Source organism: Homalodisca vitripennis, chromosome 5 (genome assembly GCF_021130785.1).
Source record: "Homalodisca vitripennis isolate AUS2020 chromosome 5, UT_GWSS_2.1, whole genome shotgun sequence".
NCBI lineage: Eukaryota > Metazoa > Arthropoda > Insecta > Hemiptera > Cicadellidae > Homalodisca > Homalodisca vitripennis.
Genome location: NC_060211.1, coordinates 185,189,617 through 185,202,184, shown reverse-complemented (window position 1 = coordinate 185,202,184; position 12,568 = coordinate 185,189,617). Strand labels below are relative to the sequence as shown.

Below are 12,568 nucleotides of genomic sequence, written 5' to 3'. Positions count from 1 at the left end.
AATAAATCTCGTAATTGTTGTATTTTGTGCATTTATTTAGTTTATTAACAACTAAATAATAGATACACTATCGTAAATACATTTTTCCTATATATTTGGTTGAGTAATCCTAATATTAATCCTCATCGGTATCTAATTGACTATTTCAATCTAGAACAGAACTAAACACTGCTAAATTGGCTATAAAAACTACTGATTCACTACATCGCAATCAGTGCATTACCAAGAACTGGACCAAAAGAACTACGTCATACCTTGATAAGTTACACGGTGACAATAGCGGACAACTGCACTATTACTTGGTCGCACAGATTACCAGTAAGGTACCTGAGTGTTTGTACTGTACACTGACTATGGATTCTATCCGGCGCCGTATCCCCTCACTACTGAAATGTGTTTATTTTACTATCTTATCTCTATGCTTGTTATCTGTGATTGGCTGGATTTACTTTTCGGACGTAAGTATTTATTTTTAAAGTTTAATTTATTCATAGTAATAATATTTACGGATTTGGATCACTACCTAGTCAAAAGTTTTTATCTGACACATACAAATGTTCCAACGAATAAACAAACAGGTGGAGCTTGTTACAACATCAAATTATAAAAGTTCTCAAGAATGTTACAGTTAGGTCATCAAATAGAATAGGTTTTATTGCATTTATAAATACTGATGCATTTAGAGTTATGCGTTTTTAAAGATTTAGGAAATTTCAAATATAAGCCATCATTATTCAAAATAGCCTATGAAGGTGATGATCATGTGGTAGCTAGATCTTTAGAATCATCGGCCACAAAATTAAGGTAGGCTAGGAAGATCTGACATTTATATACTTACAGTCACCTGATATCTGGATGCGCCAACTGATATCTGGATGCAACGTAATTCCTGAAATTCTACAATCTACTTTAGTTATTAGAACCACACTGCATTGCTGCATGTAATCTCTATACAATTATAGCATATAGAGCCACTTACAGATTTATATATCTTACTTGGAATTTAGATTAATATATTAACTTACTAGTTTATATCACTATTAAACTGGCTATAAATATTCCACCTTCAAGGCTGTGCATCTTATTTAAGCTTTGACAGTCCTTTAGGAAGTTCCCACCCTCTTCAGCCTCTCATACCTCCAGAGCTTTCTGCCTCTGGACCTCTACAGACCTTTACTTTAAGTTTCCAGACTTCTCAGAGTATGACAGATCTCAATATCTGGAAGCTTCCCGACTCCTGGAACATAAGAAACTTTTGTTTTATGAGAACTTCCAATCTACAGGACCGAGAGAACAGCTATCTGGTCTAAAGGAACCTGCTTTTGTAAGCATCCGGATTCAGATATTCCGAATTCTGTTAGATCTTGGCCCAGTAACCTTATAGTCTGTAAAACCTCCTTGGCTTAGAAATACTGGGTCCTATTACTGCTTCTATAAATTTTGTGTCTCTGCATTTCTGCATTTCATGGAAATTCTCTGCACTTTTGCTAAAAGTCTTTTGGTCTTGAAGCTACGTTTGGTTCAAATGGCTCTCATGGATCAATATTTTGCTTATATTGCTTAAAATTTATTTCCTCATAAGTGGATTAGCTGAAAAGCAGGGTACTTAAATTTTGTCTCCCTTTAGTCACAACTTCTCCACGCTGGCCAAAAATAGTTCAATTGTTACTGAAATCATTGGATATATTCAATGAAATATCATTAAATATTGGATGGAAATTTAGATATTCTTATTAAAAACTGCTTCACTCTCCGACTTCAGGGTCCCATTTTAAACTTAAATGAACAACGAATCAAGAGATTGAAATATCTGAGTGACTATCACTTATCTCAGGATTGATTGGAATACCATTTGAAAAGAGTATGGTCATGGTGTCCCTGTGTTTCAAAATGCAATTTTGAGTGACGCCTCAGGTAACAGCTAGTAAATTATAAATGCGTTCATTAACAACCTGGTGGACTAATCTTGGCGAAATTTATATTAGTTACATATAGGAATCAAACATACATATATGTATATATATATATATATATATATATATATATATATATATATATACACACATACAAACATACATTTTTATTTCGAAATACCACTTACAAAAACTTTTAAAAGTAATTTAAAGATAATGTATTTACTGTAAAGATCAACAAAATGTTTGACAGCATAGAGTCACGGACTAGCAGTGGCACATTACTTTGTATTTCCATGAGTAAATATCAGCTGTTGTTGTGTGACGCATATAGTAAGCCTCATGTCAAATAGTGTAATCTAACACTGTTAATATATATGACAATAGAGAAAAACTCTGATCAATTAGTTTATTCTGGATTTTACTTAAGGACAAAATTGAAAATGTATAAATGTAAGGTTGCAAAAATTGGTTTCCTTTGACATTGTGGGACGGCATATTTACAGTATCTGAAGGAACAAAACGAAAGGACCAGAAATTAACATGATTCAACGAAACATTCGCTCCGTGACTACAATTTTATAAAACAACCGAGTGCAGTGAACACGTGACTATAGCAAATGAAACAACAAAGTAATACGCAAGGCATTATATGCAAATATGTATGACAGAAAATCATCGAGGGGATGTCGTATCCGTTTTCACCTACTAGCCATACTATGCTAATTAAGAATTTAAACGTTGATATAGTGCCTAGAATGTTGAAATAGTTAAACCAAAATATAAGACAACCTCTATTCCTCCTTTTTATTTTATTTCTTTGTCGAAGTTTACAGATATTCTATGTAACAGCTATTGGAAAAATTCTTTTTGAATTTTGAAATATAAACAAGTTTATATATATTTATCTTAGTATTGAATTTAAATTAATTCAGTTTACAAAATCCTTCCTGGTTGTTAATGAATATGTATTTTCAGGATGTGTAACTTACTCTGTTTTATATAAACAACAAAGATATAGAGAGGTTTTAAATTCATAAGCCATGCATGTTTTTATACTTGGTTGAAATTTAAAGAATGAATTTATACATAATTTGTTATTATTAAAGTATTTTTTTATTGAATTGAACTAAAATATGTGTTCCTGATACATGGCTACCTCCGTTTCATAGACCATAGGACCTGTGTCTACTTCAAATATCAAAGGACTCCATTATATAACATCATAAGGGAACGCTATAGACTTCGACTTTAGGATTCCTCCACGTTGGTTAAACATAGCTCAAGTATTACTGAACTCGTTGTGCTATTCAGTTAAATACATGGAATGCACAGAGTACTATTGGTATTTAGTATTTGGTTAGTAAGCTATTTACGTGTTGTCCAAGTTTTCAGTTCTTAAGCTCAGAAGATTGCGATATATTTCAGTCAACATTACTTTATCTCTAGGGCGTTCTGTATACCATTTCGAAATATATGGCTATGACGTCACTAATATTCAACACGAAGTTACGGGCAAAGCCGCAGGTTAATGATATTAGCCTATAAAGCCGTCTCACGACATACCATTACCTCATTAACTGTAACTAATAATTAACTCTGATGCGTGTTTTTTGTTTAAAGTGAATCATTTAAGGAGATGACATGAAATTTATCCGATGGATGACAACGATTCCTTGGGCAAATTTATTTTCTATGATTTTAATAGGTTTTAGTTTTGAAACCTGATTTATTAGTTATACACAGTTAAAATTTTATAATTTTACAGTTGTGGCCCGGATTAAAAAGCCTCAATTCATTTTTATTTTGATTAATAACAATACAATCATTGTACAGAAATTAACTATAAAAATAGTCATAATTAAGTAATTGTTGAAGTAATCATTATAATTTTCGAAATGGAAATGCTACTGACACGTATTATGCATCTACCTTTACATCACCGTCGGTAGTCTCACTACTGACTGTGTCTGTATACTGGATCGTAACTGTTAGCTAAGTTCGAAGTCTGAAGACTTACCTAAAAATTAAGAAACGACAATATGGAAGTATTAACTGTAAAGAGCTACAATTACTAGTGCTTTTATATATGAGTTTTATTTTTAAAATTTTGTATGCGGGGAGTCAATCTGTGCAAGTATCGCTAAATAATGGAATGTACGTTCTTGCGAGGAGGAGTACGGTAAATAGTGGAATGTACGTTCTTGCGAGGAGTACGATAAATACTGGAATGTACGTTCTTGCAAGGAGGAGTACGGTACGTTCTTGCAAGTACGAGGAATGTACGGTAAGGAGGAGTACTAGAATGTACGTTATTGCGAGGAGTACGATAAATACTGGAATGTACGTTCTTGCAAGGAGGAGTACGGTAAATACTAGAATGTACGTTCTTGCGAGGAGTACGGAAAAATACTGGAATGTACGTTCTTGCGAGGAGGAATACATGCTCAGGTTACATAAAGAATATTTTATTGTCGGGCGTGAACTAATACGCAAGTACATGGATTGCAAATAACAAGATATGAGTACGCAACTCTGAGGCTGCGTGAAAAATGTCAAGTCTAGAGCTCATTTCATATTCGAGATGTATAGAGGATAGAGATATAGACAGACAGTTCCCTACTGAGTGATTGGCTTTTATGTCACTCAGTCAAATTCCTAGGTTGGGCATGCATTGTCATAGATCTTGTTCTTGTCTGTATGGAAATAAACTTTTCATGAAAAATTAAGATCCTACAGATTATAATATTTCTAGATCAATGTATGATGTAAGATTCAATGTAATCTTAATACATTGAAATTGATATTCACATTAAGTTGGGTTTCGTATCAGTGGTTAAATAATAAAAGTCTACACACCAAGTCATCAACATGAAAGATGGTGACTTGTGTGTGTTGGGACCGTTAGGTTACATGTTACAATCTCATATAATTGTACTCCCGAATTTATTTATTCTTTTATTTTCTCATGGCCATCATTGCTAACCATTAAACCAATGTAAAAGTATTCTTTAACGCTCAGCCAAATCCCATCGAGTAACATGCACCATCATCGAACTCAGTGTTCCTCATATATACATGAGACAGTATGCAAATTTTGAAGTCTATAGATCAATTCGTCAATCATATATCGTGTGAACAGTGATAAACAAAAACATATACAGAAATGAAATTGTGTATAACCTCCGAGTGATAGGCTTCGCTAACGCTCAGTCAATGGAGCTTTAATAAATATATTATTTGCAGTGAATAAAAATGAGGTGGATGTAATGTAATAATAACTCGCGAGTTGAAATCACTTCCTACAGTATCCTGATGGGAGCGGAATTTAGTGTGTGTTGAGAGGATGGGGAGGGAATGAGAGGCGGGTGCAGTGTGATGCTACTTGTGAGAAATTTCTCATTTTGTAGCGAAAAGCGATTATGATCAAACCGTAAAACTGATCAAAATTTCAAAAAATTCAAAAAACACATTACGTACTATTTTGTGTCAACTTTGAAAAATGGAATTTGTTTATACTCAGTTTTGTATACTTACTAGAACATCTAGAACCATGGAAGTTTAATAAAATGATGCAGTAAATAAGGTTTTCCACATAAGGCTTAAGATAATTTGTGTTGTAAAGTACAGACACTGCCTTTGTAATAGACTTCACGATTCTACTTCAGTATATTTTCCTGGTATCTCTGATTATAGGCTATATTTGTTATTGCTTGATAAACAACAATTTTTTTGCCTTGGAACGAAAACTAGGAATGTAACAGTTTTCAGAGAGAAACTTTCATCGTTGTATAAGTAAAACTGTATTTTTTTATACATTTGTATCAAATCTTTCCCTCTCTTTTGATTAGTCGCATTTTCTCTAGAAAAATGGTTTTTAAATCTCAGTTGTAGTCTCAGTAATAATCTTGTGAAACTAAGTCACTTTTACTTTTTCAGGCATTCCAAACAGAGAAATACATCGTGAAAGGAAAGCTTCCATCGAGAACGAAGAGAGACGTAGAGATTCTAGCTGAATGTGACATGGAGTGTAAGGACGAAAAAGACATCGATGACTATGACGTCCTTCTTGAGTATGACTACGAGGATGAAGAACAGAGTGGCTCCTCCGCGAAATCCTGTGTCCGCACTTGCAAGATTGTAAGCGTTAACAAGACCTCGCAGTCGGGGTCATCCACTGCCATTCCTGTCGAAGAAGTAACCGAGAAGAACACTGAGGCTTCGTTGTCGACCTCAAAGGCTGAGGATGGAACACCAACCACACAGGGTAAGGAAGAAATGCACTCTACAACACAGCCAGTCACGACTTCTTCTTCGACCTCTAAACCTACAAAAGAGGTGGAAGACTCGACGCCAACAGAAGAAACCACGACCGATTCTGGGAAATCTAATTTTGAAATGGTCATATCTGGAAATGAAACCCAAGAAGATAACGAAACCACTTCTAATTTCCTTCCTGGAGGTTTAGAGGTACAGATTGAAACGCCTCCCGTGGATACTCCGGAGAACTTCTCGGAACACTCAATTGATTCTAAGGATGAAACTCCAACTGAAGAACTATCGGTCAGGTTGGTTCCGAAGGTGATAAGACTATCCGTTTTGGAAACGGAATTAGAAGATATTCGGCTGTTAAAACCATCAGATAAACCACCGTTGGTCTATTTACCAGAATATAATTCATTGTTATCATTATTAAATGGATCAATGTCAAAAATTCTGTCGGAAATTTCAGCAGTTAAAAATTTAACTAAAACAAATACTGCACCTGACGCTGAAGTACAGAATTCTAGTAATTTGTTTTCTGACGATAAGATTTCAACTTATGAAGACAGACCTGCTTTGGAAGATTCTCCGCTCGCTAATTTTAAAAGTTTACTCCAAACCCCAGCAGAAGAGGCCACAACCCCAAATTATCCAGAAACTATAAAATCCAGTGTTAACCATAGCTCAATCTTGTTTACTACTTCAAATTCAGTTGAAATCTCAACAAACACTGCTGCTACAATTGTAACTTCACTAAATGAATATTTAAAACCAAATATATCTACTCAATATGTTGAACTGAGATCCACTATTCCTACAACTCACGTTCAGAGCACCGAAGAAGATTATGACCTCAGCACATCTACTCAAAATCTAGGAGACTATACTGAGTACGCTAACAGTACTGTTACCGTGTCTGACGTAACGGAGGAGACAAACATTTCTACTTTTGGACTAAATGAGGCATCGATAACCATTGAACCACCCGTTCTTGAAAACGATAAGGACGAACTGAAAAGTTTTGGAAATATATCAACTACTTTTCTTCCATTGCTGTACAATTTGAGCTACTCTTCGTTTGATGCATCTGAAACTACGACTTTACCTACTAATTTTAGGACTGGGATATCAAATTCAACGATGAATCAAAACGAGAGAGTGGACTCTGAAACATCGATGGAGAACAATACCTTTAGTGACAACACATCAGTGAAGCCAAGTGAGATATCGATGGAGAACAATACCTTTAGTGACAACACATCAGTGAATGCAAGTGAGATATCGATGGAGAACAATACCTTTAGTGACAACACATCAGTGAATGCAAGTAAAACATATTCGCCACAACAGGATTAAAAATGTCAATTTTATTTATTTATCTTGAAAATCTCTAAGAAGAATATTATCAATGTATGTATTATTTGGGGGTGCAAATGTAATTGTACTACATAATGTTATATTATATATTTATATGTTAAAATAATAAATATGGTATTATAATTGCTTCTTTACATCATCATTACTAATATTTACACACATTACCACAATATTTTCTCATCTATACTTAGTAAGATCTAGTTACATTTTAATTCATATTTATAACCAAACGGTTTATTCATTGTTAATAGGTTTAATTAGAGTTTATTTTGATAATATAAGAGAATTTACCAAATGGTTTACAAAACAGTATAGACCACAGAAAAAGATAAAACTACTTAACCCTCCAATGGTTCACTGTATTATACCTGGTGGTTCAGCCTATTTTGTGCATTCTGCAGACGTTTTTTTAAAAAAATTCCAAAAAATATATTTTTTTATTTGGGTAAGCAGTATTATATATCATTTTTGTTCAGGAAATTCTAAAGAATTATAAAATATGGTAAAAAATTACTTACCATGTATTTGTCATTGTTCATTTCTGGAGAGAAGAAGAAGAATTGCAAAATGTAAAAAAAAAACTTTTTACTTTTCACTCTTACAAAATAAAAACTAAACACTTTTTAGTATTTCTGAAATAGCCAGTTTAACACCAGTGTATATTACTGAATAAGAAAATATATCAACTTTTATGAACTTATTTACAAAAACAAAAAATATATGTAACAAAAAAGTAAATATGTGCACGTTGTGGAAACCGTTCATTCTGACGAACTCCCACTGCCAGGTGCTGCACTTTTCTTTACCTCCCTTCTTGGGTCTCCAGAAGTGTTGTAGTTGGTGGTAGCACTCCCCTGTGGACTCCACAATTACAACCTGGACACCAGAACCTGGACCTCCCCCTTTTTTTCAGTGGTTTGCAAACCACACAAGTCCACTCTGACTTGCCGGGCAATTTATCAAGTTTATGGCTTCCATCTCCAGCAGGACCAGGAGCATGCACAGGATCTTCTTCGATTGCTGCCAAAGATTCCACTACACTAATTATAAAATCTCTGCGTTGCATAGGCTTGTCCGTGTTTAGTTTGTAAAGCACGTACGCATTGAAGAGAGCAATGTCAATGATGTTGAAAAAAAATCTTTTTCCCAATATTTTGTAGTGTGGCGGTTGCAGGAGTTATGGTACACTGCCTTATCACTGGCATCCACACCACCCATATACTGATTGTACTTGTGAATAACAATAGGCTTTACCCCTCTAATATTAGTTTTTTTTTACTCTGCACTACTTTATCTTCAGCATGGTAGCCGTAGAAATGAGAATGACAGGTTTTCGCGTTGCTGTTTGTCTAAAGTTTACAACTAACACATCTCCTTGCCTGAAATATAAACTTTCCCTAGCAGGTAACTTGGCTTTTTTCACAGTTTCTGGTAAATATTTAGACCTAATATTTATAGTTTCCTGTTAGGTAGGTATTTTTCTGTCCATGAGTTTGCGAGCTAGTGGTATTTTAGTATAAAAGTTATCAGTAAATAAGTGATGACCTTTATCTAGCAATGCACTTTTTTCCATGACCTCAAATATAACTCTTTTCTGTAAAAGGCTGGTCATTCTCAGTTGCTAAATAATCTTTTCCACTATAAAGCTCAACTGTGATGTACATAATTTGTTTGGCTGTCGCAACACTCAAATTTTTTTATGCCATATTGTTTGTGTTTTTTATTTGGCATGTACATAATAAATGGGCATCTGTTTTTCATACCTATAAGACTTTCGTCAATGCAAACATTTTGCCAAGGATGAAATAATTTTTTAAAAATACTGTTGAAATGATCCAAGAAAAATCTTACTTTGATCCAAGGATCATAGCCCGGCTCACCTTTGCGAAACTCCTTCTCTAGCTGTAAGGTGAAAGTTAGACAAAATTAATTCAAATCTGTTTACATCCATTGTTTTGGAAAAGAAGGAATTGTGTTGAGAACGCCTTGTGTCCCAAAAAGCCCTCCTAGGCTTAGTACTGTCACCATTCAAAACCCATGTTTATCAACAGAGAAAAAAAACTTTTTCATTTCAGTGTGTGACACATCAAACCATTTTTTAATCCTACTAAACCGTTTCATCATCGTGCCAGAGTTTCTTTTTCTTTCAATAATTTTATTAGCATACTTATTAGTTTGGTCAACAACAGTAATCCAAAAATTAGCAGTAAAAAATAGCAATGCATTGGAGATGGGGTGGACTGTTTCTGGGTAAGGTATGCCTAGGACCTGGTTGTCTCACTCTAAAATTTGGGCCTATATCTAATTCTGGCTCAGGTGGATATGCTCGTAACCAAGGAGTCAAAACAGGAATGTTTTGAGGGGTAGTAGGCCTAGGCATCAAAGGGGCTTGGAGGATCATTAGTCACATCTTCCCTATCTGAAGTTTCCATTTCATCAATATCCGGAACGTACTCCTCTTCACTTCCAGACGAAAAATCCAGTAAATCAAAGTCCGAAGGCACATCTTCAGCTCCAATGTCACTTTCACCATCACTCGAATCAATTAGATGATTATCTAACTCTCTGTCAATCTCACTTGTATGTAAAATTATCCATTTTCAATCACTATGAACACAATACTAACCTCAACTAGTCAACGTGACCGCGAGAGCGCATGTAAACAACGACGGCGCGAACAGCTGGTAGTTTTGTATTGTAATATTTTTGTCTAGTCACCGTCAGGAGCATAGAATGTTCACTAAATGAAGAGCGAAATCAGCTGTTTTTAACGATACCAAATACAACATGTTTAGAGAAAGAAGGACACATGAAATATTGAAAATAAACAATTGACGACGCATCCGCAATGAACCACCGCAGTTACGTTAATGCTGCCGACGCGTCGGCAATAAACCATCGGAGGGTTAAAGTTTTGTTCAGAATTTACACAGAATAAAAGAAAATAAGTGGAAAAAGGTTTTTATTGAATTATTAATGAATGAGGTAGTGATTTGGTTTTTATATAAAAGTGTTTTTGCACAAGAGGTCAATAACACTTGTTAATACAACGTGTTTTTAGATTTAAAATTTATGTCATTTTTTAATAAGCAATGTGTTCAATGTGTTTTTTTTATACCTTAGTAATAAATAAAAACTAAATTATTGCGTAATGTAATTTGGTTTCTTTGAAACAAGTACATTATTTTTATTTGTTATGATTATCTATTTTATTCCTTCACAAAAAAATGTTTTAAGATAACTAATTTCTATATGTAGTTTTTTTATTTTTACATGATCTGCCAGTGATAAACGATTGTTATTCTCCAGATAGTACCTAGTGCCATCTAGTAGGAATACAGAGTAATGCTTGTTGTGTTGTTTGGTGCTGCACTCTGGTAGCAATATGTCGAACCCAGAGTGGTGTGCTAATGCCAGAACACCTGAATTTTCACACTTCAATGACAACTTCTAACCAATAAAACAGGTCAAATAAACAATTAAACTAATTTCTTAATCAAACTTAGAACTAAGCTGTAATAAAAAATGCGTTAATGTTTAATTATTTAGAATATAGTATAACTGAACTTCTAAAATCGTAATATGTAGACTAACTTTGGAAAGTAAGAAATAGTTCTTTTTTGCTATGTAACAAGATTGAGGTACTGCCTTTAGTAATTTAATCGAAAACAACTTAAAGACAAGTTTGCGTCTATAATAAAAGTAAAAGTAAAGTAAAGATAATAAATTTAATTACGTATCCAGAATTGTTCGTGTTTGGGAATGAAACTAATCCCATAATCTCACTAATCTCTTTTTTACGTACAAAGTATTAAAAATAAAGTGTTAGGCGTCTATAAAATGGAGAATATGGTTGTATGGATAGTACTAAACAAAATAGTTAATTCTGCAACTTTATATGCCCTACTTGTCAATAACCAAACAACGCGATTAATAGTATATCAATATCTGTTTTGTTGCGATGAATAAGATAAAATTAGAATATTTAATTTACCTAATGTTATAAATAAAGTCTCAGGAAACATCTCTGACTCCAGCTTTGAAAAACTTTCTCGTTTACATGATGTATTAATCTAGTCAGATAGAATAATTCAAACATGATAAAAAACACAATTATTTTGGAAAATTATAATTTTGTTACATAAAACTAAAATTATAAAAATTGAATAGTAAGAAATGTTTTCAGTAAGGCTCATGAAAAACTTCAAACTGAAGAATTAAATAATACAGATATATTTAAAGTCATTAAATCATTTCCAAAATTGGAAAGCAATAAGGTACAATAGTAATATTAAAGGACTTTTACTTAATCTTTAATAATTAGATTTATGACATATTAAAAAAAAATAATAATAATATATTACGACATTACAAAAATCCGCTAAATACAGTAACTGTATATAAGGGGTATACAGCGTGTATACAGTGTGTGAAAATTACAGTACGATACTGACCAAGTAAATATTCACAACAGGTCTGCCGTTTTGTGTGAAACCTCCACAACTCAACCCACATCTACAGGAGCAAACGTTACCGCCTTCTCCCAGCTCTGGCGTGTCGTGCTTGTGAGTTACTGTACATTACTGTATCTAGTTAGTATTCACAACAGGTCTGCCACTTTGTGTGAAACCTCCACAACCCAACCCACATCTACAGGAGCAAACGTTACCGCCTTCTCCCAGCTCTGGCGTGTCGTGCTTGTGAGTTACTGTACATTACTGTATCTAGTTAGTATTCACAACAGGTCTGCCACTTTGTGTGAAACCTCCACAACCCAACCCACATCTACAGGAGCAAACGTTACCGCCTTCTCCCAGCTCTGGCGTGTCGTGCATGTGAGTTACTGTACATTACTGTATCTAGTTAGTATTCACAACAGGTCTGCCACTTTGTGTGAAACCTCCACAACCCAACCCACATCTACAGGAGCAAACGTTACCGCCTTCTCCCAGCTCTGGCGTGTCGTGCATGTGAGTTACTGTACATTACTGTATCTAGTTAGTATTCACAACAGG

The 12,568-nt window shown here is 34.2% G+C and overlaps 1 protein-coding gene across 1 annotated transcript; it reads left to right on the top strand.

Moving 5' to 3' along the window:
• The first annotated feature begins 300 nt into the window (after nucleotides 1–300).
• Nucleotides 301–7,719, top strand: LOC124363978 (serine-rich adhesin for platelets-like). The gene is made up of 2 exons (XM_046819249.1): nucleotides 301–458; nucleotides 5,853–7,719. The coding sequence occupies exons 1-2, from the start codon at nucleotides 354–356 to the stop codon at nucleotides 7,530–7,532; spliced, it is 1,785 nt and encodes a 594-aa protein (XP_046675205.1). The 5' UTR covers nucleotides 301–353; the 3' UTR covers nucleotides 7,533–7,719.
• The last annotated feature ends 4,849 nt before the right edge of the window (nucleotides 7,720–12,568 follow it).

What these genes read in the sequence shown, in the direction of transcription:
- LOC124363978 (XM_046819249.1), top strand. Translation starts at nt 354, where the DNA reads ATGGATTCTATCCGGCGCCGTATCCCCTCACTACTGAAATGTGTTTAT. An exon ending in GCTGGATTTACTTTTCGGAC is followed by an intron (nt 459 to 5,852) that starts GTAAGTATTTAT and finishes TTACTTTTTCAG; the next exon opens with GCATTCCAAACAGAGAAATA.